The sequence below is a fragment of the Opisthocomus hoazin genome, chromosome 2 (genome assembly GCF_030867145.1).
Source record: "Opisthocomus hoazin isolate bOpiHoa1 chromosome 2, bOpiHoa1.hap1, whole genome shotgun sequence".
In the NCBI taxonomy this organism is placed as follows: Eukaryota; Metazoa; Chordata; class Aves; order Opisthocomiformes; family Opisthocomidae; genus Opisthocomus; species Opisthocomus hoazin.
Window position 1 is genome coordinate 34586264 of NC_134415.1, and position 27001 is coordinate 34613264.

The 27001-nt window shown below is 40.0% G+C and overlaps 1 protein-coding gene across 2 annotated transcripts in view; it reads left to right on the top strand.

Annotated features, from left to right (window-relative positions):
- The window catches only part of MSH2 (mutS homolog 2), a 57915-nt gene that overhangs the window by 19378 nt on the left and 11536 nt on the right, over window positions 1-27001 (top strand). For both annotated transcript variants that reach the window (XM_075413147.1, XM_075413148.1), the window contains 6 exons: window positions 5950-6149; window positions 11673-11782; window positions 18144-18267; window positions 19342-19492; window positions 22465-22562; window positions 26032-26277. In XM_075413147.1, coding sequence (XP_075269262.1) covers window positions 5950-6149; window positions 11673-11782; window positions 18144-18267; window positions 19342-19492; window positions 22465-22562; window positions 26032-26277 — 929 coding nt within the window. The remainder of the gene's footprint in view (window positions 1-5949; window positions 6150-11672; window positions 11783-18143; window positions 18268-19341; window positions 19493-22464; window positions 22563-26031; window positions 26278-27001) is intronic.

The following is a 27001-nucleotide window of genomic DNA, read 5'->3' on the forward strand; positions in this document are numbered from 1 at the left end:
ATACAAATGTATTCAACCAGAGAGTCCTTTTTCTGAGCAGAGTTGTTTGGAGGAAGCATTCTCCTTCCTGCGTGCACGGAGAGATGTGAAACTGCTCAAGGTTTTGCAGGATGTTGGTGAAGGAGAGATAAAACTTGGGTGCTTTGTAACTCAGCTTGTGCAGCTCACTGATTTGTAGGGTTTTTTTGTGGTGGCTGATCTTGCTCAGGCATTAAAAATACTCTATTCATTCTAACTCTCGTCTTTTAATCTCTTAGTTTAGTTACTATTTCTACAGACAGAATTCTTTTCATGTTGCTATGAAATCCATATACAAATCAGGGTTGATTAATGTTTTCCCATTAAGTTAAACTTATGTATTTTGCACTGTAAAAGCCTAGAAATACAATTAAGCCCTCTTGACCACCTCTGTGTTGTGGCAGTATTGAGTGCGGCAACCTTAAAATCGTAATGAAAACACTGCATAGATGTAGTAAAGGAAGAAGCAATCTTTTCTGATGTCAAATGAGATGTAAACCTCGGTGAAAGGGGAAGCATTGTGATGAGACTTGGGAAAGTGTGTGCCACTTATTAGATTGAAAACAGATTTTTGCTGGGTTTTTTTGGTGTGGAGTGTCGGTGTTTGTCTGTTAATAGTAGGTCTGAGAGGTGCCTCTTATGAACAGTGAAATATGGGAAATGTTTAATGATTTCAGGTGCATTCCAGAATATCCCACAGAAACTTGGAGATAGGTGTTTGTTCTTTCCTCTCTCTCAAAGAGCACACTAAGCCTAAAGTAACTTGTTACTGCACAGAATTCAAAACTGATAAATAGCCATGGGTTTGAATAGCAGGGAAAAAAAGGGGGTTGTTATTTCTAAGTTCAAAAGTACTTGTGTTGGTTTTCAGTTATATTAACTGAAATTTATTTGCTGTTTTTGTGGTTTATTTTGCAAATTTAAATAACTGTCTTGAAACAAAGATTTCATTTATGTTGTAATGTGGTTTGACTCGTGGTAATTGTTTCTGGTGTTTTGACTCTGCTGCCTTAGATCTGCGGTGGGAAGTTCTGCCTTATTTTCCTTTCCCTTTCGGCTGTGTGGGAGAAACAAGTTATCCAATGTTTTCAGCGGTTGTTTGATTACATTTTCTTGATTTTTTTTTTTTATTTGTTTCGTTTTGTATTCTCAGCCAAGGTTCATGTTAAAAACAACCTGTCATTTGATTTCATTATTACTTGTGAGCATTAGGCAGGGCTTATAGTTGTGTTATCTTAATGCAGCCCTTTCTGTTAAGCAACCTTGTATGTATTTTTACCATACAGGAAATTATTATGCGAAATGTGGCATGAACGCAAACCTGTCAGCCTTATATTTGTGGTTGACAAATCCAGGAGGGAGAAGATAGAACAGTACTAGGAAGGTCATGAGATGTTAGTCTAATTAGCATGGTTTTGGCAGAGGAAAATTCTGTCATGCTGATCTGAGAACTCTTTGAACTTGTCTTTGTTGTGGACAAAGGAAGAAAAAAACCCCAAAAACTAGACCTGTCGAAATGCCTTTGACAAATTCTTATCCAAGAGGCTGTTGAACAAGCTGAGGGAGTCATGGGATGAAAATGAAGGGTTTGTTTGTGTAAAAGGCACAAGCAAAAAAAAAAAAAAGTTTTAATTTTAGCAAAGGTAAGCTGAAGAGTCTAGAAGCTGCACTTGAGATATTCTCTAATGATCAGGATAGCAACTGGCTAGTAAGGTACTGACAGTTTAATAGGTGACACAGGTAAGGACCAAACTTTTAATGAAAATGATAACAACCTGACTGATGGACATAACAGGGATTGTTTGGATTTTAATGAGAAGAAGTATAAAGCAATGTCTATAGAAAGAAAGAATGTAATCTGCCTGTGTCTTAGAGCTTCACATGGATTCAGAAAGGGTGCTGGGCATCTGTCTGTCAGGTTGAAGGCAAGTCTCTATGCAGTTGGGTTTTAAAGATAAGGCATGGTGGCGTTATATAAACTGTTGCTACTGGTCTTTTCCAAGTGCAAAATTTAGTAATTTTCAAGAAGTGTATGACTGCCAGGATTGTTGATTTTGCAAGGACCTCTTGGAAGAGAAACTAAATGCTCTGACCTGAAACATAAACTATCAGAGGGCAAGATTGGATCTAATATAGAGGACAGACTTAGATTTTGCCACATTCTTGCATGTTTGAGATTGATCATTAAAATCACAGCAAATAGCTTTTATATTGGAAATTTTAATGTGGAGATCATGGAGTAGTCTGTAGCTTAAGCAGGTTGGATAAAACCACCAAATCCTCATTTCCTATCCCAGGCAAGAATAGTATTGTTCTAGATTAAAATTCACTTTTGTAATTGGATAAACCCTCCAAATGTGTGTGTTGCTTTCTTTCTAGTACTTTCAGTAAGTGAAGAAGGGGTATTTTAAACTAGAACTTCATGCAGCTGTGTAGGTAAGAAAATACAAAGCTATTCATGACTACTGCCTCTTTATGGATTGACGTGTGGTGGTATTTTAGTAATTGAGAAGTAGTAATTAGGTTTACAAATTCTGCATATCACCTGGGAAGCAAGAGAACAGAATGTCAGAATAGTTCAGACTCTTGTGTGTGTGATGACCATAACTGCCAAAGGCCAAGCAGGGTAACAGTAAGAACATATGGGTATGTTTTATTGTAAGTTTTCAGTGAATCCTGTCTTGGTTTAGCCAAAGGCATTGTTTCCAGATTACAAGACTAAAAATGACCAGGTTACTTGGTTCCTATGAAGAGGAACAAGTTGACAGATACTGCCCCCAGTTTCAGTAAGCTCTGACAGGGCTAAAGATACTTTGAGGAGATCTGCAGATGGCATTTATTCCTTCTGTAATCCCCTTGATAAAGCAGACAGACATTTGGTTAGTACTCTTATATTTAGGCTGTTAGGCAGTTGCATTGGGTGTCTTTGGGTAGTTTTGCTTTTTTGGTTGGGTTTTTTTTTTAAATATTAAAGTCTGGTCTTCACAAAATGGCTGTGGTCACCAGTTGTTGCTGGTACTTCTGAGAAAAGTTTGTGATGTGAGTCTTAAGTCAGGTCTGCTAGGTAAATTGTGGGGATTTTTAATAAAGGTTCTGCTGTGACAGAATCATGTGTAATTTTTGTTATTCCTCCAAAGCATGTGATAGAATTCTGAGAGCTAGAAATTGTGCTGAGAAACACAACAAGAATCAGAATTGGAAATTATTTGGCTATTATGACATTGCTTATACAAGTCTTGTTCTGTGTTCTTGCAGTAGGTATCAAGTATATTTCTGTATACCTGCTGAAACTTTAATGTGAGATTCCTCATATTTCTGTCCTTTTTGGAAATAAAGCACCAGTATGGGTCAGCCATGTCAATCTTTAAACTTATTTATTAAAGCAGTAGTGGAATTGATAAATGTAGAGGGCAGGACTCTTGTCTTTTTCATTGACTTTGTTCGATATAATACAGAAGGTTCACTGGAGTGGTGTGGGTTGAACACTTTCTGCAACAGAAGGACATTTCTTTTGAGTTTTTATATACAGAAATGTACTTCTACCTGTCCAGGGGTCTCTATCTCTTGCGTTACCTTAGACAAAGCCTTTGTTTCTTGAGTGACTGTCTTTACTAATTAGCTGAGGCAGTGTACCATGTTAACCTCTGTGTACTGTTTCAAGTGTCTAGCTCTCTCTGCAGAACACTGCATGGTGTAATGTAGAGATTACTGCTTTCAAAATGACAAAAAAAAAAAATCGTCATTCCCCATGCAGTTTGCAAATGCAAATATTCCTGTTATTGAAACTGATACATTTTTCTGCCAGTAAGCAAAACAGTAGAAAGAATGTGGTGAAAGCTGTCCTTTCTCTGCTTGCATGTCTCTAAATGAAATTAACGTCCTTGCTGAAGCCAAGATGTTGACAGATAGCATGTTAATGGGATTAAAAAGAAATCAACACTGTGTATCGAGTGTGGAGATCTCCGAAGTGGGTAGTGTTTTTCCTTCGTATTCCTAAAGTGTGGCCAAAGACACTGAACTCTGGCATTCTCAAATGAATAGTATCTGAATTTCTTTGTTTAACTGTGAATTCAAAGTGATGCAAAATGTGTAAAGATTACAATGTTAACTGGTGCAAAAAAGAAAGCAAAAGATGTATGAAAGTTCACTTATAGTGGGGAAAATAGGATTTAATGCTCTGTCACTGCTCATAGAGATTTATGCTTGCTTTCAACACTTAATATTTATTTTACTATTAACCCCCCCCCCCCAAAACATCAGGGAGCAAAAGCAAGGGCAGGCCAAAGGAAAGGTAAGCTGGGAGTCAATGGTGACAGTCAGGCAGGCAGAGACAGTACCCTCACTGATAAGGACACGGTCCTCCAATACCTGCATGCGGTACGCAGGGTATATTTGGTACCAGTAACCAGGTTCGGCCAACAGTCTGGGTCTCCGGGCAAGTCTATAGTGATGATCTGAGGTGAAGCAAGGAAGTCAGGTCAGTGGGTCATGGTCTGTATCAGTGGGGTGCATGGCCAGGCACAGGCATGGCTGCAGCATAGCTCAGGTGAGAACCAAGGACGAGTGCCTCAGTTTGAATGCAGCTCTTGTGTGAAGATGAGGGGTCCCCAGACAAGGCTTCTTACACAACTCCTTCAGGAATCCCAGCCAACTGAAACCAGTGGCAAAGTCTGGAGCAAAGGCAGGACAGCCTTGTTAGAGGAGGATCAGGTTAGCAAACATTTACACGAATTGGACAAACACAGGTCTGTGGGACCCAAGGAATACACTCACAAGTGCTGAGGTAGCTGGCCAAAGTAGTTGTGGGACCAATCTTGATTGTCTCAGAAGGGTCATGATGGTTGGAGGAGGCTTCTGAAGATAGGAGTGACATCTGCTTTCTTCCATTCCTCAGGAAGGGCAAAAAAGACTATCCAGGGAATTACAGATTGGTGAGCCTCCTCTTCATCCTTTGGAAGGTGATTGAGGAAATAATCCTGTAAAGCACTGGTAAACATACTAAGGGCAGCATGGTGATTGGAAGTAGTTGGCATGGATTTACAAAGGGAAAATCATGCCTGACCAACTTGATAGCATTCTACAACAAATTTACTAGGTTGTTTTGTAAGGGGAGTGAATATTGTTTATCTTGACTTCAGCAAGGCTTTTGTTGCTGTCTCCCATTGCATCTGAAGTATGGACTAGATAAGTAGACAGCGTGGTGGACTGAAAACTAGCTGAACTACCAGGCACAAAGGATTGTGATCAGGGGCACGAAGTCCAGCTGGAGGCCAGTCACTAGTGGTGTATCCCTGCAGTTGATACTGGGGCCGTTCTTGGAGATACCCAAAACGTGACTGGACACAGTCCTGGGGAGCTGGCTCTAGCTGACGCTATTTTGAGCAAAGCAGTTGGAGTAGTCAATGTCCAGAGGTGCCTTGCAAGCTCAAGGATTCTGATTCTGTGACCCAGGGTTGCACAGCTACACAGCGTCAGTGTTGGCTTTGACCACAGACAGCTAAACTCTGCTAGGAGTGGTTTTTTTCCTACAGTGGGGTTTTTTGCTACTTAATATCTGTTCTGTCAGAGGCTACTGGATGTCTTTTTTTATGGTGCAGGAAAGGATTAATCTCAAAGTAGACTTTGAGCTTTGGCATACTTACAGAACAGGTGCTGGCATTTGTGCTTGAAACAGTTTCACTGCAATGCTCTTCCTTAGTACCCAAACTATTAAAAACTACAGAAGTGTGACATAGGCTAAATACCCTTGCTTTGTCAGCTCATGTATTGTTCTGGTTTTGTTTGTGTTTTTATCAGGAACATTGGCCAATGGATACAGCCATAGAGAAAGGATAGATAGAAACTGTCAGATAAATAATTTCATTCTAATTAGTAACATAAAAGAATTACAGACCATGCCATGCTAATCATTGGTATGAATTTCTTATTTAGGTTGAATTTGGTTGAAGCTTTTGTGGTGGATCCAGAACTGCGTCAGTGCCTTCAAGAAGATCTCTTACGTCGCTTCCCAGATCTTAACCGGCTGGCAAAAAAATTTCAGAGACAAGCAGCAAACTTACAGGACTGTTACCGAATGTATCAGGCTATTAATCAACTGCCTAATGTTGTACAAGCACTAGAAAAATATGAAGGTAATGCTACCCCCATTTTCAATGTTTCGTACTGCATTGATGATGCAAAGAAATGGTGAATAGACTTCCAGAGATTACTCTTTTCCTGTGTACTTTTGTTGCAGGAATAAAGCTTAAAGACATTTGAATTTGAAAGGAGCTGAAATTCTGAAATAGCAATCGGATACTTAAAAATAAATGTAGCCAAATCTTTGCACGAAAAAGCATTCCACTTAGTGTGTATCTGAAATACTTGAACTGTTGGGTGATGGTCTGATAATCTTTTACAATGACTTGTCTCTAAGAATTCCTGACCAATTCCTTTTGTATTATGAACTTAAAACCAAGATAACTATTCATACAATTTTGTTGTGTTCCCTTTGAAGACACTTTGCACTTGGATTTGTAATTAAACGCAAAAGAACAGTATAAGCATTACTGGTATAATTTGAATGGTGCTTTTTTTTTTTTTAAAAAAAAGACCTGTAGTATTCCTGTATTTGATAAGAGTAACGTGGCAGGGTTTTTCCTGATCTTTGTTAGTAGGAAGCTCAATGCTATGGCAAGCAAGTCTAAAAAATATGAAGGTTGCTATTTATTTTCCTTTTCTATGTGTTACCAAGAAAATGGACAATAAGATTAGTGTCAGCATAACAGAGGGATGATTCAATACAGCAGTTGCAGTCCTAGCCTGTCAGAAAGCATATTTTCGTAGAAGTCCGTTAATTTCTTTGAAAATCACTTTGCATAAAGCAAACACCAAAGCCTTAGAGAGAAATAATTTTTGAAATGTTACAAAAATTTCTTTCCTGTATTTGAGTAGCCAGTAATATAACCCAGTATCTTATACTTTTCTGTACTGTAATTTTATGACTTCAAGTAATGAAAATTATCTTCTAAAATATTAATCTTAAAATAAATTAATTTTTGGTTGCTGGCTTTGTTATTTCTAAAAGCAGTTAAGATATAAAACTGGTAAGGAACTGGCAGATGCAACCCCCCCCCCCCCCCCCCCCCCTCCGCCCCGAGCTCTGCCGTGCTTTAGCTGCATCAGTCATGTCCCTTTGGCTTTTCCAAACAGACTCTGCTGGGTTTTGCCCTGGCACAGAGCTCTTGGATTTCCATCTTAACCTGAGGTATTCGTTCAAAATGCTCGTTTCCTGTCTTGACTTCTCTTTCTGTTGTCATTTGGATCAACAGTTTCCCTGTTGTAACGTTGGGGTAGGAAAACAATTCCATTTTTAGAAGTTTTGAGGAGCAAGCTGTGTAAGGCAAACTGCTAAGCTCACCATATGGAAAAATTAATAGACTTGCAGAAGGTTCTTGCTGTTTTACACGTGAATCAGTCGGCCTTAGTAGGGCATTTATCAGCAGTATGTCTAAAATAATTAAAAATAGGTGAAATGTGTTATTTTTATTTTTCTTTGTACTTGTATGCCCTTGTTTAAACTACAAGAATGGTCTGGTAATTTTGAATGTATGTGGCTGTTTCAGACTGGATCTGATCATTTTCCTGTTAAAGACTGTACAAAATCTTTGAACTCACAGAGAGATGGAAAGTCAGAAAGATTTTTGACAATTCTGAGTATCTGACAGTTTCAGGACATTATTTTCTTGTGAATGGCTGTGGGGGAATAGAGCAACTACACTATGAAGTGATCATCAGTGATTGCCTTTCCCTCAGTGTGAAGCATTGCTTTGTTGAGATGCTTGTTTTTATGGATGATGAAAGCTGAGGAGAGGGGGTAGTGAGTGAAGATGACTTTTTTATTTTTTAGACATAAGAAATCTGCATAAGACAGGAAAGGACTCTGAGTCATCAAATAATTTTGCTATTGCTGGCAAAAGGGAGCGGTTGATCATTAGTCAAATTGCTGGGGCATAAAATCTCAGTCCTTACAAGATGGTTGTCTTCAAGAAGCTGCTGAAGCATCTTCCTCCTCATCTCAGACTGACGGTCTTTATTTTAAGCCTGTAAATATGCAGGATACAGGAACTGTATGCTGGGTTCTAGGTGTATTTTTACCATATTTTATACAGTGGCTTGAATACCCCCTTACTGCTTTTGGAAATACCTCTTATTGCATGTTCCAGTACTGTTCTTTCATGACTGTTGCACTGGTGGGTTATAACCATGTTGTGATTGAACCTGGCTGTTTTCCATCCTTTGGCATTTTCAGCTGATTATTCCCCTACAGGTAGTGGAAATTCATGTATCTGTCAATGCAGCGTCTTGCTGTTAAATTTTACTTCATTTCTGTTAGCCCAGTTTTCAAGGCCAGTTAGTTATGTTTCTGATTTATTTTGCCAATTTCATCTACTGGTATCTTCCACATTGTATATGTTAGTGAATTTTATAAGCAGTCGCCTTTGTGTATTAATATCATTAATTCACACGTCTTAAATGCTTGCATGAGCCCTGGAGGAACTGTATTGCTGATGTCCTTCCAGCTCATTCATCTTTTGCAAGTCATCGTCGAATCATGCCATAGAATGGTTTGAGTTGGAAGGGACCTTAAAGATCATCTAGTTCCAGTCCCCCTGCCATGGTCAGGGACACTTTCCACTAGACCAGGTTGCTCAGAGCCCCATCCAACCTGGGCTTGAACACTTCCAGGGAGGGGGCAGCCACAACTTCTGTGGGTGACCTGTTCCAGTGCCTCACCACCCTCATGGTGAAGAATTTCTACCTTATATCTAATCTAAATCTACCCTCTTTTAGTTTAAAGCCATTAGCCCTTGTCCTATCACTACATGCATTTGTCAAAAGTCCCTCTCCAGCTTTCTTGTAGGCCCCTTCAGGTACTGTCAGGCTGCTGTAAGGTCTCTTTATCTGCTTTCTGATCATTGTATTAGTCATGAATCTTGCATCTTAACATCCCGTGTGACACCGTGTTGAATGCTTTAGAAGAGCCCATATTAGGTCTACAGATTTCCCTTTGTTTTAGGCAGTCAGTTATCTCAGACAGACGTTGTGCTATACAGGTGTGATCCACCTCTAGTAAACTCATACTATGTTTTATCCCAATTTGCATATTTCTGCTTGTTGTTTCCTCATCATTTTTTCTAAGACCTTTTGTACGATCAAAATGGCTAGTTTAAGTGCATTTAGTCATCAAGATTTGTCTGTTTCCCCTTGGAATAGTGTTAGTTTTCGTACTTCAATTTGCTGCCAAGCTAACTATATAGATGTTTCAAGTTTGAAGATAGGTGCTTGATTTTAATTTCTATACAATGTTTTAAATGGTATTAGTAGTAAAGTCTTTAATGCAGGTAATAAACATGTATCTGTGCTTCAGTAAGCAAATTATGGTTTGAATTAAAATTCTGTACCTGGGAGCAGATAGGCTTTGTGAGCAATATGCATCTCTGCTTTTGACGGTACATAGGTCTATTGTTCTTTCAATGGTTAGCTTACATGCTAATAATGTTGAGTAGGTACAAAAGTGGTTTTTTTATCATGTGTCTTTTATATAAGTTTATGAATGCAGGTGCAAGATAAGTTGGAGTTTAGAATTTTTCAACGGTCTTTCTTGCTCATATTCTCTTAATGCCAAGTGTTATGCTTTTAAGAAAAGCATACACATACAACTGTTTATAAATACTCAGTGTTCACTGACTCCACTGTTTTGCTTCCTTCAAGTGTTGGATACTGAATGTGAAGTTGGATTGAAAGTGTAAATCAATTTTGCAATGTAGAAGTTTGAATCACATCATAAATATATGTAAATATATTAGTATTTTATTTACTTTATAAATATTTTCTAGTTTTTGAATGTGACATCTTCCTATGATGTCTGAAGATGTGCTCTTCAAACTTAAATAATCAAAAGGTATCATTAAACTTTCCTACTTACCCCTTTCAAGAAAATAAATTATAATTGCTGCTTTAAGTTCAAGCACAATCGTTTTTCATTAATTCAAAAATACTGAAGATCATCTCGTTGTGTGTGCCATGCACTCTGTCAGCTGGTGCACTGGGAACTGCTAAGTCCCCTCTGAAGAATGGACATGAAACATCTTTTCTGCTTTTTAGTCTCTTCCTTCTTCACTGCCTCCTTTTATTTTCTTGGTTGGTTTAGGTGTGTTTTCTGACAGGAGTGGGAATAGAAAAAAAAGATGTGGCAGAGAGCAAGCAAGAGATTTGGAATAAAAAGCAAGCTGTACTTTATTTCAGATCTCTCAGTTTTGAATATTTTTAGTCAGCAGAAGTCTCCATTTTTACAAGTTCAGTAATCTATCAACAACATGTAATTTTTTCTCTATTAATAGATACTAATCAGTTAAGAGCTTTAACTTTAAAAGCTTGGGGGAGTGGGGAAGCAAAAAGGCAGAGGAAAAGGAAACAAACGAACCTTTTTCTCTCTACTTGAGTTACAGTGCTGAGAGAGACTAGAGAGATGCCCTTGGGTAATCATATCCTCACTGTGTGACTCGAATAAATTTGTACGGAAATTTTGCTTTGGAGGATTAGGACTTTTTCCCTAGTCTGGGGAGAAATTGGGAGGCTCTGGAATAGCTGGAGCTTAATTCTGTTTATCTGCTAATGTGCAAAGCCTTGCCTGTAAACAGCAGAAGCAAATACTGTATTTCTGTACATAATCTGATGACTGCAAGCTCATAGTATTGGATTCTTTTTGAGGCATTTTGTGTAAATCATATAGTCAATAATGCTAATCTTTCTGTGATTAAATCACAACTTGAAGTGGCTGCAAAGATGTAAATATTCACTTACTGACAGAGCGTTTTCACAGCTGGCTGCTGGATGGGTGCTTATTTGTACACTTGAAGAAAATACTTCTTTCACAAAATTAGCAATACTTGTGCATGCTAAGTTAACTGTGAGCTGCATTTTGCATTCAGTGCTTACGGTGTTCTATGGACTTCCAACCAATATGTGTGCTACGCAGTTGTACTTGGTGCTACAGAGTATCTCTGCTAACAAAATACATTGGAAAAGACTAATTTAATTTTGATGACTTCTGTTTAGTGGAAAAATCAGTAACTATAAAGATCTGGTTAGAGTAGGTGGTGTGTTTTTAAGGGAGACAAAACCGAAAAACATACGCCTCAGTTTCTATTTATGTCCACATTGTAACCTACCAAATATTTCCAATTTTTGGTAATTCTGAATTAAGAAAAACTAAAAACTCTTGAATGTGGATGATGAGACTTCCACTTTGTATCTTTAAAACTGGTTGCTGTCGAATACACTTTCTAGTAAAGCCAATTTCAACTTTTTGTGTGCAAGAATAGGTAATGTTTGCTTTCAAACTGTTGTTTGCCTATAGGTTTACTCATAGTAGAAGGGAATTAATACCACCAGATATGAGCAAAGATGACAGAGTAGGTACAAGCTTAATCAGAATAGAAATTGGATAATGCTAATTTTAGAAAAGATATGTGTATGTCAGTGAAATAATCATAACCAATTATAATAAAAATTAATCAGCTATGTAGTTGTGCTGTTAATCTTGCATAAGTGAATTCTGGTAAAGTTGTGGGGTTTTTTGAATGATAATTTTTCTTGTTTGTTCTTAACAGGAGCTTACCAGATGTTGTTGCTGGCAGTGTTTATAACGCCTCTTAATGATATCTATTCTGACTTCTCAAAGTTTCTGGAAATGATAGAAACAACACTGGACATGGATAAGGTATGGGCTGGTGTGTGGGAGGGGACTTACTTAGCAATTAAAGTTTCTTACTGAACTTTGCAATCTGCTCTACACTCACTAAATTTAATTGATCATCTATATTAAGTAGTTAGTGGTAGTTTAGCTGTGGAATATATGAAGACTGTTATTACTATAGAAGTTGAATATCAAGAGGATTTTCACCCACTATCTGAAATTATCTAGCTGATGAAAAAATGCTTTGGGTACATGGATGCTGTTTACCCAAAACTGTTTTTCAGAAATCTCAGTATTAATAGTGGGAAGTGATTCTGCAGTTTTCTGCTTCTGCATATTTTCAAAGTTACTGTGATACATCTCAAATCTAGAATGTAGCTGGAATATAGAATCATAGAATAGTTTGGATTGGAAGGGACCTTTAAAGATCATCTAGTCCAACTTACCCTGCAGTGAGCAGGGACATCTTCGACTAGATTACTTTGCTCAGAGCCCTGTCCAACCCAACCTTGAATGTTTCCAGGGATGGGGCATCTATCACCTCTCTGGGCAACCTGTGCCAGTGTTTCACCACCCTCATTGTAAAAAATGTCCTCCTTATATCTAGTCTAAATCTACCCTCTTTTAGTTTAAAACCATTACCCCTTGTCCTACCACTACATGCACTGCTAAAAGGTTTGTCCCCATCTTTCTTAGAAGCCCCCTTTAAGTACTGAAAGGCTGCAGTAAGGTCTCCCTGCAGCCTTCTCTTCTCCAGGCTGAACAACCCCAACTCTCTTGGTCTGTCCTCATAGGAGAGGTCCTCCAGCCCTCAGATCATTTTTGTGGCCCTTCTCTGGGCCCCCTCCAACAGGTCCATGTCTTTCCTGTGCTGAGGGCTTCAGAGTTGGATGCAGGACTCCAAGTGGGATCTCACTGTAGCGGAGCAGAGGGGCAGAATCCCCTCCCTTGACCTGCTGTCCATGCTGCTTTTCATGCAGCCCAGGATACAGTTGGCCTTCTGGGCTGTGAGCACACGTAGCTGGGTCATGTCCAGCTTTTCATCCCCCAGTACCCCCAAGTCCTTATCCTCAGGGCTGCTCTCAATCCCTTCATCCCCCAGCCTGTATTGATATTGGGGATTGCCCTGACCCAAGTGTAGGACCCTGCACTTGGCCTTGTTGAACCTCAGGAGGTTCACACAGGCCCACTTCTGGAGCTTGTCCAGGTCCCTCTGGATGGCATCCCGTCCTTCTGGCGTGTCAACTGCACCATTCAGCTTGGTGTCATCTGCAAACTTGCTGACAGTGCACATGATCCCACTGTCTGTGTCATTAATGAAGATATTAAACAGTACTGGTCCCAGTATGGACCCCTGAGGGATTTAATGGGGGAAATATGTTTATTAGTTATTTCTCTGCTTCTGTAAAGTTCATTAGACTTGGTTCTATTTGGTGGGATAAAGTCTTCATAACTAACAGGTTGCCGCCCTGAAAAGTGATTGACTTGGGTATAAAGACTGACTTTACTTTCCGGTGTAAAGACATTTCTCACTAGAGAGAAAGGTACTACAATTATCTTAGCCTTGCATCTACACTTGCTTATAAAATATTACTGATCATAGGACTATGCTTGCAGGGGAAAACTGGCATTTTTTTCAGAGGAAAAATTGGCCAAAGAAAGCTGGAAGGAACATTCCTGTTCCTTAAATCTGTAGCGGAAAGGAGAAGGGGGCTGATTAATCGTTGTTCAATGTTAAATGCTTAGAACAGGTGGAAACATTAACCATTGCCTAACTGAGTGAAACAATTCCAAGGTTTTTAGTGAGTTTTATACATCACTTTTTCCCATTATATTTGTTGGGGAATTGATGAGATGCATTTTGAAATGTACACGCTTAGAAGCATATTTAATGTTCCTTTCTCAATAAGATGTTTCAGTCATTTTGGAAAACTTGTGAGGCTTTTAGGATTGTTGTAAGTGTCAGTCTCAGCTGGCTGTAGAAATGTGAGATCTACCTAACCATGTGTTGGGCGTGGTAGTAAGGACAAGGTGTTGAACTTTTTGAAGTGGCTTTGAAATTTTGAACATGCGCATTTTTCTTCAAAGGCAGAAGCACTGCTTTTTATCTCTTTGTATCATGTATGCATTCATCAGCTGCGTTTTACTGTTTAAGGAAAGACTTTGATTGACATGTTGCTGTAATTTGTGATATATGCTAACGAAGAAATTTATAGCTTTATACTAGTTACAGACCATCTGTTGAGGCAGTTGTATGCTCTGGGACTCTTTTCTTTAAAACTGACAGCTGTTCTTAGCCTTCACCCTTCATAGTCCAGCTCTTCACATTTCTTTTCAGCTTCTAGTTTAGAAATGCTTTGTTGTCCTTCTAAACAGAATAACAAGTCAGTTATTTTTGATCAGGTCCAATAGAATCCGGTGTGTCAGATTTGTTTTTTTCCTCTTCAAGATACTGAAAAATGGCTGCAGATAAACCAATACTGATTCTACCAGGAGAATAAACCTTCTCCATATGAATGTTAAAACTTTAATTTTGACTTGTTGAAGTTCCTCTTAGATTTTTAGGGAGTTCAAATGAAATACCCAGCTCTGTTCTGAGTGTGATAGAAGGACAGGTTGTCATAGCAACTGAATTAGGTCAATAATCCATTCTAAGATGAAAAGAAACTTCTGAGTTCAAAAAGTGTGGGATGTGGTTATTCATTTACCTAGCTGTAATAAAAGTTGAGGAACTGTCACGTCCATGCCTGTTTTTCACAGAATCATAAGGGACCTTCGAAAAACCATCTACTCCAACCTCCTCCTCAAGTAGGGCACCTTCAAAGTTTTGTTAGCGCTTTCGGTATATAGTATTTTGGTTTGAGTATTAAGAGCACAGCCCTTTACAGAAGGACTTGTTTTTCAGATGAGCTAGCTAGCTCAGTGCAGTCCCACAGTCTGCAGACGATTTGCTGTCACCTCATTCGTTTGAGCACTCCTTGGGCGTGTGACTCACTTGGGTCTTACTTCATGAAAGTAAATGTGCACAGGTATCAAAGTGTTGTCAGTGCTGGGATGTTAGTCGGCTGTCTACCACATGAAGTATTTTATACTTTGAAGATTAATTTCAGAGTAGCTCTGAGCAAAAACTTATGCTAAAAAAAATACAGTGTGTTTAGTAGAGCAAAAGGGGGAAGGCTAGCTGCTTCTTACCCATGCTGCGTTAAGGGATTTGCTTTCATTATAACCCTTTGCATGACTTGCCAGTGAAAGGTTATATACAGAGTGAAGGTGGTAGCAAGAGTGTTCAGACCAATCTGTTCCATGTGTCTGTGTTCCTCAGTCTCTGAAGCAAATTTAATATTAATTTAATGCAAGAACTCGGGTATGTGGTGTTCCACATTCCTGTTAACACTTGTCTTGCCAGGTTGTTGGCCATCTTCACACTGAGGGCTGCAGAAGAAAAAAGCAAAGGTTTGCTTTAAGTGACTTACCTAATTATATTGGAGATACTGCTGTAGGAGGAGCACAGCTTGAGAAGAACATTAGAGGGTAATATATTTGTGGGTGCCTGTTGTTCTTATATATTAATATTTTTAGTAAACCATAATCATTTTACTTCCTTAGCAGTTTAGCTGTGCTTTTAATTTAATTTTAAAATGTTTTCTATTCACTTGGTCACACTTGGCTTTCACTTGGAGCGTGTGGTCAGATGGAGCAGTTTGTCGCTTGCTAATGGTTACTTCATGAGGCCTGAAGGAGGAAGGAGTTGCACTGTAATAGTTGGGGTGGGTAACGCAGTATGTTAGAAGCTGTCCTCAAGCCTAGATCTTACACATTTTTAAATTCAGATTTTCAGGCTGAGGTGATGGGATGTAGGCTGCTAAATGTCCTAAAGACTTGGTATCTACACCTGGAAAAGCCACCAGGCACTTACCCTGGGGCTGGGGTGCCTGGTCTGCTGCAAACCAGTTCTTGAACTGCTACAGTTCCTAACCCAGACTATTAATGTAAACAGAAGCTGAAGTAATTTTACTTTAATGCTCCTGTCCTGAAACTTCACAGCAGTTTCTTATTTATTTCTTGCACACTAGCAGCCTCTGGGTTCATTTGTCATCACAGGTCTGTTGGAGCTGTAATGGAGTTAGCAACAAGCTCATGAACACTTGACTCCATCCCCATGACTGCTGAACTGAGTGTTGGGTGAGGCAGTAACATAGGTTTTTTTGCACATTATAAGCTCCAGCCATGTGTGGGCCTTTGTGTGCAGTGAAATGAACACTCGTCTGCTGCAAGGAGGCCCTGAAGGGTGGAAGCGCAGGGCACGGCTTTGGTTCTGGTCAGCATCTCTGAAACGGCAGCCTGGGTGAAGGCTGGAACTGACAGCCAGTCTAGGTGCCCCATGGGGCTGCCGGAGCGTTATGGGACCTTGGGAACATTACCACCCTTCTGAGGGTATGGGATTTCTGCAGGTTATTCTAGGCTGCCAGTAATTCTTTGAAGCTGTGAAACAAAATTACTTTCCACTTGACTGTCAACCTTCGTTGTCTCACGAGGCCAGTCATGACAAGGGCTGGCATGCGTGGCGTTTGCATCCCAGCCTTTCCAGTTTGTGTTTCACATCCAGGATCTGCCCTGCAAAACCAGGAATGGTCTTTTCTGCTGTATGCTTTGTCAAAAATGCTCATTGCCATTCTTTTTGCAGAATTAAGGGAATGGGGGAAGCAGGCCTATCAACAGGGGTGTAACAGGGAATGAATTTGTTCATACCCCTTTCTTAATGCTTCCAGGTTTCAAGATGGTCCTCTAAAATCTTGTAATCCATTATTTTGTGGAGTCCACGTCTTTGGTTAAGCAGCTGGAGAACTATGCCACTGCAGTGTGTTTGCACAAAACACAGCTGGAACCAAAATGGCAGGCTGAGTGAGATGCCTTGCAATGTTGGTAGTTACACAAAGAAAACAGGCACCAGCAGTTTAGTTTTCCATGATGCAACTTCTGTGGAAGATCAGATTTTCTGTTGGGAGCAGCTCATTCTCAGAATGAAGTAGAAATCCTTTAATTAAGCAGTATCATGTGCAGTTTCTTCATATGATAATTTATTTGTCCCCCCCATTCCAAGTTAAAAATGTATAAGCCCTGTGGCTTTCGTCTCCAGACTGCATTCCCAGGTCTTTGTTGCATGTTGCTGCAAAGCCTGGGAGTCTTCAGTTTAATGCTTTTAAAATTGCTTTGATGCACTGCATACTTCAAGTGCTTCTTGTACTTGGTAGAACAAGATGTATGCGGTGGCTCTTGCAGTTACTGTTCCTGTTGCTCAATGCTTTCTGGAGTGATACTTTTATTCTCTGTGAAGGAGTAAAGGAACTGTGAACCTCCCTTTCCTCTTCTCCATCCTTCTCTTACTAATGTATGCTTGCGGGTAAAAGTGAAATTGTATGTAAACCACCATCTTGTTTCAGTGTTTTGCAAAGTATTTGTAGCTGCTTTGCATACAACTTTGCAGATAATTCCCAACTAGAGGAAGGTTCATTAAAGTGTTGGTTTCGTTTGTTTTTTTTAACTTAATTAGATGATATATATTACTAATATGAAGTCCAGTGCTTAGTTTCCATGTTGGACAACAGTGCTAATATTTTGTCAACTTTAAAAGTTTGCATATTAAAAATCAAATTTCTTTGATTTAGCAGTTACAAGTTGTGCTTGCAAATTTACTTGAGGCTTTTAAGGTCATCAGAAACACATGCCTGGCAGTGGAAGCATGGGGAAGAGAGAGAAAAAGATGAAATACAACTTACTTCATCTGTGCCTATGAATATGTAGCTTGGAAGGAAATGTGTGTGCCTTTCAACTCAAAATAACTGGGTTGAAATTGGGTAGGATTTTTGGTGATACTATGTGGGCTCCTTCTGTAACCTGCTGAATGTGTTTTGAGCAGGAACTACTGTTTCAGAAACTTCTGTTTCCAAAGACTTCTTGTTTTGAAGTGTCCCATCCTTTTACACTGTCTTGATTAGCTGCATAAATCCCGGCTAGCATACAGATTATGTACATAACAGCTTCATTTCCTCTGACTTCCCTTTTTTCCCTGCCTACTGCTCAGTTATTTGTATGCAAATAATTGTGCAGACAACTCCATTTCAAAGTAAAGAAGTCTGTTAAATTGGTATATTTTGCTTGTATAAAGTATGTTATTTGAGAAAACAAGTGTTTGAGATATATTTGTTTTGTAGTTATATCAGACACCGATTATCACAAATAGCATAGCATTACAAAATTCTGTCTTTAAAAATAAATTGAATAAATGATTAAGTAAATTAATTTCACTGTGTATGATCAGAGAGGTGATTTTTTTTTTTTTTACTACCCATGTTCATATGAATTTTTTCTTGTTATTTTTCCCTAGGTGGAGAATCATGAATTTCTTGTCAAGGCTTCTTTTGATCCTAATTTGACAGAATTAAGAGAGAAGATGAACGAATTGGAAGAAAAAATGCAATCCTTTTTAAAGAGTGCAGCCAAAGAACTAGGTATGGTATGAAACTACTTTTTATTCTTACTTCCTTTGTAAAGTGTTTTGAGATAAGCTGATGAAATCTGGTATAGAGGAGTTAAGGGATGTTTGTATTATTTTATTATTGGTTTTAGGTGACTTTAGTTGTCACGGTACAGTCTGTTGCAAACTGAGTGATTTTTGCTTTATAACTTGTCTTTTTTTTTTAAGATTGGCATTCTAGAATATTTCAGAAATTATGTGTGTTGCAAGATACTGCAGAATTCATTTTGTAGAACTGTAACTCATCTAACTCTTGGCTAAGCGTGGTTCTGTTTTACATCCTTTGAGGACAGGCATCAAAACTTCCCTCCCCCCTCCCCCCCCTTTCTGTGTACACTCTCCTGAGTGTCCATTCAGGGCATGCTAATTTTCTTTCAAAATTCTTTGCAAAATGTAACGTGTAAGCAAATGAGATATTTATAGAATTGATTATCCTATGCAAAAAATTCCATGTGCAGCTGATGAATCAGGCATTCAAAGAGCAACTAAAAAAGAAATATCAATTTTTAATGCAAGTAATGCAAGGAAAACTGGCAACACCATAGTTGTTTTAGGTTATACCTTTAAGGGCTTGCATATTTTTTAGTCTTGATTTTTCTAGTGTAATAAAAATATTTGGATGAAAAGAAAGGCAAAATTGTGTAGGGGTGGAATGAGAAATCTGATCAGCAGAAGTGTGTGTTAGTAAAATGTTCACAGGACTACAGGTATTGTGCTTACAGCAGCGATACAGAATGTCCTTGCAGTGTGCTATGAACATTTTTGACGTTTCTGGAGAATATGTAGCAATACAATAATTGTGAACCTGGTTTGAATATGCAGTTTGAGAGCGTATCAAAGTAAGAGCAGAGAATGAATCAGTACACTTATGTTAGTTCTGGTTGTTTCTGATACCTGTACAGAACCAAAGTAAGTATCTCAGATACACAAGAGTGTGTCTAAGAGAGGCTACATCATACAAACTGAGGATTAGTGAGCAGAGATAGCACAGGCTGCAGGATTTTTGGTAATACAGTTGTTTTTGTTTTACTTTCTTTTCATGTAAAAGGTTTGGAAGCTGGCAAAAGTATCAAACTGGAGACAAATTCACAGTTCGGACATCACTTTCGAATAACTTGCAAGGAGGAAAAAGTTCTCCGTAACAATTCAAAATATGGAATAGTTGATACACAGAAGAATGGTGTGAAATTTACTAACAGGTATAAGATCATCTCAATAGTTTTCCAGTCCTGTTGTGAAAGAAACAAAATGGTTCCTGTCTTTATAATTATGCCGATAAACAGGTTTCCCTACATCTTGAATGGCTTGAATTTTCACCTTTTTAATTAGATCACAGATTGAGATATTGGGCAAGACTAGCACTGAGGAAGGAGTAGTCATACAGTTTCTGTTAAAAGCTACATTCCCCGTTTACTTTGCCAACTATTAGCTATTTTTAGTCCTTTGACTTGGGCTAACTTCTCTGTTTTAGCTGCAGCTAGTAGCATAATTGCATTCAACCATGAGTGTTTATACAAACACTTTCACAAGCTGTAATAGGAAAAGTTGTGTTTATCACCAAATATGACATGCGGCAGTTTTGTTGGTGATTACCTTGTTTTTTTCTTCCACATCACACTGTAATTTCTGTTGGACCTATGTATTGGACTTCGATTCTGTGGCTCTATAAATTAAGCTATTTAAAAATTTAAATCTTCAGGCTAATTGCATTGATGCTGTTTCAGCGTCTCCTTGTCTGGACAGCAGTTCTTTCACAGGTCGGCTAAGCAAAAAGTCTGTACTTTTTGTTGAATTTTTAGCTCTTCTAGAGCATTTTAGAAAGAGCAAGGGCTACCTCAGTCATCAGATGCTTCTCTTTCTGTACTTTATTATTTTAACCCAGAGCAAACAAAGTAGAAAGTTGTATACGCAGAATCAGGTAATAAGTCGAAGGCGATCTCTTGAGGTTAACTGGTCTAACCCCTCACTCAAAGCAGAGCCACCTTGGAAAATAGATCCTATGGCAAAGTTAGGTGAGGTAGCTCAAGGCCTTGCCCAGGTGCCCATCCTCCAGGCGTCCTTCACAACCTGGTGGGGTGCAAGTTCCAGTGCTGAACCACATTTTGTGAAAACTTTCCTAATCAGATCTAATGAGAATTTTCCTTGTAGAAGCTTGGGTCTTTAGTATCTTGCTGTTTTGCCCTGCACCTCCAAGAAGAGTCTGGTGTCTCTCCTCTCCTGGCTGACTTCAGATTCTTTCAGCGTGGTCAGACATCTCTCTCAGCCTGTCCTTGTATGCCATGTGCTCCAGCTCCAAATTGCTGTGGTGGCCATCTGCTTCAGGTTTCATGTCTGTCTTCCACTGGGAAGACAAAACTGGAGATAGCATTGCAGGTGTGGTTTCACGAGTGCTGAATAGAGGAGAAGAATCACTTGCTTCGACAGGCTGGCTACGCTCTTGCTTGTGCAGCCGATGTGTGCTTGGCCTTGTGCCTCAGGAGCACACTGCTGGCTCATGTTCAGCTTCTTGTCCACTGGATCCCCCAGCTGTTTATGAACAGCTGTTTTATAGCCATTTGGACCCCAGTCTGTCTTTGCATATGCTTGTGTTGAAATTCTTATCCACCTATTTCTCTAGTGTGTAGATATCCCAACGAATGGCAGCCCTGTCCTCAAGCGTACTGACAGCTCCCGTTAATGTGGTATTCACAACCTTGCTCAGAGGGCATTTGAGAGTGTGTTCAGTCCCATCGTTCAGGTTGTTAATAAAGGCATAAAGAGTATCAGACCTAGTATCAACCCTAAGAAATGCTGCTAATAATGAGCCTCTAATTGGACTTCAACTCCCTGACAAGTTCCTCCTTGTCTGACAGTGGCAGGTCCAGGAAAGATTAGTCTTTAAGTCTCCTGCATGTGTTATATACAGAACGGTAAAAATAGCATAGATTAGTACATCGTACAGTCTGTTTTAAACAAACCATGCTGCTATCGCTTTACGTGTAACAGTTCCTGCTGGAGTTAGCATCAGAGAAGTGAGTTTATTGAGAGGGATCTTGATTGACAGACATGTATGAGGAGCACTGCCTACAGGGCAAGGCTGGTTTCAAGCCAGTGCTATTACTAATAGTGACTGTTTCTGTTAATCACTCACTTCCATAAATAATAAATCCTTCACTTTGAAAAGGAGGGCAAACATACTAGTTCACGCCAACCAATATGTTGGTGTATTTCACACCAACTTACTTAAATGAACAAAGTGTAAACGTTAATTGCATTTTGTTTTAAGATTTACTCAGAGGGTGATATTTCAAAACATCCCTGAAATTTTTAACAGCTTTGTGTTTGTTCTAAATATGTTACGAATCTAAATGTAATAATGAAGTTACGTTTTTCTGTAACTGAGAAGGTTGTACTTAGAACCTGTACTGTAAGTGTCATCTGTTACTTTCCCTTAGGGAAGAAGCCCATGGGTCACTAATAAAACAGACTTCTCTCTGCTTCGTTAAGTTATAGTTGCTTCTGTAGACAGTACTAGAAGTACAAGGCTGACTTCTGCTTATAGTGTGGGTGCGCTACTTGGTTGTGTTTTGTATTCAGGCCTGCAGACTCTGTTCCGTGTTTGGAGACAAGCTTGAGAAGAATAAACACTTGTTTAAACTCTCTCTTGATTTCAGCTTATCTTATTTTGAAGACTACAACGTGTTTTTAGCGACAGTAGATTGCTGAGGTTTCTACTAAATGAAAGAGGTCAATTCCTTCAACTCTGATAAGCCTGTTGTAGGACTCTGGGCTAATTACACAGTTGCTTAGCAGCAATTCTCCTCTGCTAGTTCTATAACGTCCCACATCTTGCTGCAAAATGACCAGAAATTCATCTTTAAGATCAAGTCCTTGTCACATAGCATGTCTACAACAAACAACTACTGTAAGATTTTTAAGAATGATATGTTCATTGATGCTAAAGTTGCTGGTTTGGCCCTTGTGGGTGATCTTCAACTTGGAATTAATCCTACTAATGTCCTGGTGTGGATGAATCATAGATTAGTTGCTTTGTGGTCCTTGTGCTGAACCTTGCTGTTAAAACAGATGGGGACAACTAGTATTGACTCATAAATGAGGAGGCCGGGAGTTTGGGGTTGTAGCAGTGAAGACAGAACATCACAGCTTCTAAATACTGTGCTTTTGTTCACAGCAAACTGAGCTCTGTCAATGACGAATATATAAAGAACAGAGAAGAGTATGAAGAGGCTCAGGATGCAATTGTTAAGGAAATCATTAACATTGCTTCAGGTGAATATGTCAATGTTGGTGTGTATCACAGTCTGGAATGCTGGGAGGACTTGCAGTTATTTGTAGGTCCTTCAATAGAGAAGAACCATAATGTTCCCCAAAGAATTAGTGTGAAAAATGAGATTTGGCTTTTAGACCGTTGTTGAAAGTTTGAAATGTGTTGCCTGCTGTGGTCAGACCCTTTCCTGGCGTTGCTACGAATGTGCAGTGATGGAAAGTGTGCAAATGCTAATCCCATAAAAGGGACAAAAATATGCCCATAAAGGCCACATCTGTCCTCTGCCTACCTCCTTGACTGTGGGCATCCCCACCCAAACAGCAGGCAAAGCAGAAGACAGAAGAGGTAAAGGACAACAGAGAACTGAGGGAGTGGGACCTGGGGTCTCTGAAGGATGGTGAAGAAAGAACATTGGTATGCAATAAAAGATAAGTTAGTCATAGCTTATATGGTACAATAAAAAATTGTTTTCCTGATTAATTTCCATATATTTTGCTCCAAGATTGCCTACTGACAGGGCATTCTTTGCTGTCCTTCACCAAGAGGAGAAGAGGCATCAGGGAATTTGTGCTGGAGGATTTCATAAATGTTGTCTCTCTCAAAGGCACTAGTTCCAACAGAATAAATCTTAGTTCTTTGAAAGAGAGAAGTGGAAAGTGAAAGCACTAATGAATATTAATCTAAGGGTAAATGTATTACAGAATCACAGAATCACAGAATAGCAGGGGTTGGAAGGGACCTCTGTGGGTCATCTAGTCCAACCCTCCTGCCGAAGCAGGGTCACCTACAGCAGGCTGCACAGGACCTTGTCCAGGCGGGTCTTGAATATCTTCAGAGAAGGAGACTCCACAACCTCCCTGGGCAGCCTGTTCCAGTGCTCCGTCACCCTCAGAGGGAAGAAGTTCTTCCTCATGTTCAGACGGAACTTCCTGTGCTTCAGTTTGTGCCCATTGCCCCTTGTCCTGTCGCTGGGCACCACTGAAAAGAGCTTGGCCCTGTCCTCCTAACACCCACCCTTCAGATATTTATAAGCATTTATTAGGTCCCACAGAATCACAGAATAGTAGGGGTTGGAAGGGACCTCTGTGGGTCATCTAGTCCAACCCCCCTACCGAAGCAGGGTCACCTACAGCAGGCTGCACAGGACCTTGTCCAGGCGGGTCTTGAATATCTCCAGAGAAGGAGACTCCACAACCTCCCTCGGCAGCCTGTTCCAGTGCTCTGTCACCCTCAGAGGGAAGAAGTTCTTCCTCATGTTCAGACGGAACTTCCTGTGCCTCAGTTTGTGCCCATTGCCCCTTGTCCTGTCACTGGGCACCACTGAAAAGAGCCTGGCCCCATCCTCCTGACACCCACCCTTCAGATATTTGTAGGCATTTATAAGGTCCCCTCGCAGCCTTCTCTTCTTCAGGCTGAACAAGCCCAGTTCCCTCAACCTCTCCTCGTAGGGGAGATGCTCCAGTCCCCTCACCATCCTTGTAGCCCTCCGCTGGACTCTCTCCAGTAGCTCCTCATCTTTATTGAAGTGGGGAGCCCAGAACTGGACAGAGTACTCCAGATGAGGCCTCACCAGGGCAGTGTAGAGGGGAAGGAGAACCTCCCTCGTCCTGCTGGCCACACTCTTCTTGATGCACCCCAGGATCCCATTGGCTTTCTTGGCAGCCAGGGCACACTGCTGGCTCATGGTCAACCTGTTGTCCACCAGGACACCAAGGTCCCTCTCCACAGAGCTGCTCTCCAGCAGGTCCACCCCAAGCCTGTACTGGTGCATGAGGTTGTTCCTCCCCAGGTGCAGGACCCTGCATTTGCCTTTGTTGAACCTCATCAGGTTCCTCTCTGCCCAGCTTTCCAGCCTATCCAGGTCATGCTGAATGGCAGCACAGCCTTCTGGTGTATCTACCACACCTCCCAGTTTGGTGTCATCAGCAAACTTGCTGAGGGTACATTCTAACTCTTCATCCAGGTCGTTGATGAAGAAGTTAAACAAGACTGGGCCCAGTACTGACCCCTGGGGGACACCACTTGTTACCAGCCTCCATCTGGAAGAAAACTCTTCATCTTTCTTGAACTGGGGAGCCCAGAACTGGACACAGTACTCCAGATGAGGCCTCACCAGGGCAGTGTAGAGGGGAAGGAGAACCTCCCTCGTCCTGCTGGCCACACTCTTCTTGATGCACCCCAGGATCCCACTGGCTTTCTTGGCAGCCAGGGCACACTGCTGGCTCATGGTTAACCTGTCGTCCACCAGGACACCCAGGTCTCTCTCTGCAGAGCTGCTCTCCAGCAGGTCTACCCCAAATTTTTATAAAGATAAACACCTTTAAGCTGATGTATTAATCTGTTTGAGTATGTATTAAGTTACAATGGAAATCTTCATAAACTTTGAACTGTTGTCATGATAAGGAATTTGCCAGTATATTGCAAAATCAATAGCTTATTAGATATTTTTTTTTTGTATCTTGGAAGTTTTCAAGTGCTGTTGTTTTCTGTGTAGCATGCTAAGGTTTGTTTATTTATGTGGAAAGCTAATTGAGTATTATGTAGCCAGATTAGCTTCAATATGTCATCTATAAATACCTAGTATGTTTAAGAAAGTCTTTTGCTGCTGCTTAAAACTTCTGTGGTGTGCAGGCATGGACTTAGAAGTGTATATGTGTATTTAAAAAGCACTTATCTTCCCAAGTGGAGGCAATTTAATGAAAAAGGCTGGATTATGTGTGTAGTTCTTGAATGATGGTGACCCAAAGTCCTCTTAATGATTTATACCTACCCAGTTCAACATGATGTTAGAACAGTAAATGTATTTTGTACAGGTAAGACTCTTGCTGCAGGTCACTGTTCATCTCTTCTGACACGTGCATCCCATTTGAAGGTGTTCGATGGTTTACCTCCGTAGAGTCCTGTCCCTCATCCCTGTCACTGAAACAAACCGAATGCCAAAACTTCAAAACTGGTACTGAGGGTGCTGGGCCATCTAGTCTAGTTTCCTGGTATCAGAAGCACTGTATCTTACAGACTTCTCCATACCATTGTTCACATAAACGTAAATGGTTGCTGTGTCTGAATTGTCAGTGCTGTGTCTCTCAGTCTTTCCTTGCGTGAGCATCAAAATGCAGTGTATTACTGAGGAAGGAAACTTTATGGATTTCCAGCCATCTTGCCATTGTGAGCGTTTGCTTTTCTGTACTAAGATAAGCTGTTTCTTGTTGTCTGGTGTCAAGGCAAAACAATCAACATGGCCTCACCTCTTCCTTTTCCTAGTCTGAAGAAGTCCCCTTTGTAGTGAAAGGATGGAAACTTTAGGATTACATCTTTGCAGTCACCTTCTGTGAGAGTCTGTCTTGGAACAAAATTGGCTTTTAATGCAGATGAATTAATTTCATGGGCTCAATATAGGCTTTAAGATATCTTTTCAGCAAGAACATAAAAATTGTAACTGTGTTAAATTTTTATCTCTGTAATCAAAAACAGGTTATGCAGAACCAATACAGACGATGAATGATGTGATAGCTCAATTAGATGCAATTGTCAGTTTTGCTCATGTGTCAAACGGAGCACCAGTGCCGTATGTCCGTCCTGTCATTCTGGAAAAGGGTCAAGGAAGGATTGTGCTGAAAGGTGCCAGGCATCCTTGCATTGAAGTGCAAGATGAGGTGGCCTTCATTCCCAATGATGTTACATTTGAGAAGGGCAAGCAGATGTTCCACATTATTACTGGTAAATGTTTCTGTTCTCTTTTTCATTTGTTATTTACATTTTAAATGTCTCCAGTATTTCCAATAATGATGTCTTTAAAAAAAAACAAAAACCACCAGCAAGCAAACAAACCAACAACCCAAAAAAACTCCGTCAAAACAATTTCTCAGTCTACAAAGGGTGAGCAGTTAGCAAGTTACTCATCTTTCTGTATGGTGGATAAGATTTAGCTCTGGAAAAGATGGGAGGGTATTTGAAAGCTATTGTTGTTTATTATTTAAAAAAAGAAAGTGCCCACAGTGTTCTTGTGAAATGTTTAATTTGATAGTGGATATTCTACATGCTTATGCACATACAGATATATTTCTCATCTTCCAAACTAATAGTCATGGAATTAGTTGATAGGACTGTGGTTATAGCCCACTGTTTGGACAAGGTGATCACTAATTTAGAAATAGTCATTTGGGAAGGACAGAGAGGCTGTAGGACAGTAGGAAATAAGAAGTTAGTCCTTCCTTAATACATGTATTCTTTGCCTTAGTGAATGTTAACTCCACAAGTCAGGCAACCTCAGGAGCTGGAGAATTTGAACCTGCTTAAGTGATCTGGAAAATTCCACTAGGCATCAATTGTGCTGTAGCCACGTGGGCACCTTCTGTAGGCAAGATTTTAAGCAGTCTGTCTGTTAATGTTTTCTTTGTTTAGTATTAAAGTCGATTTTAAATGCAAAACATGTTTTAATGAC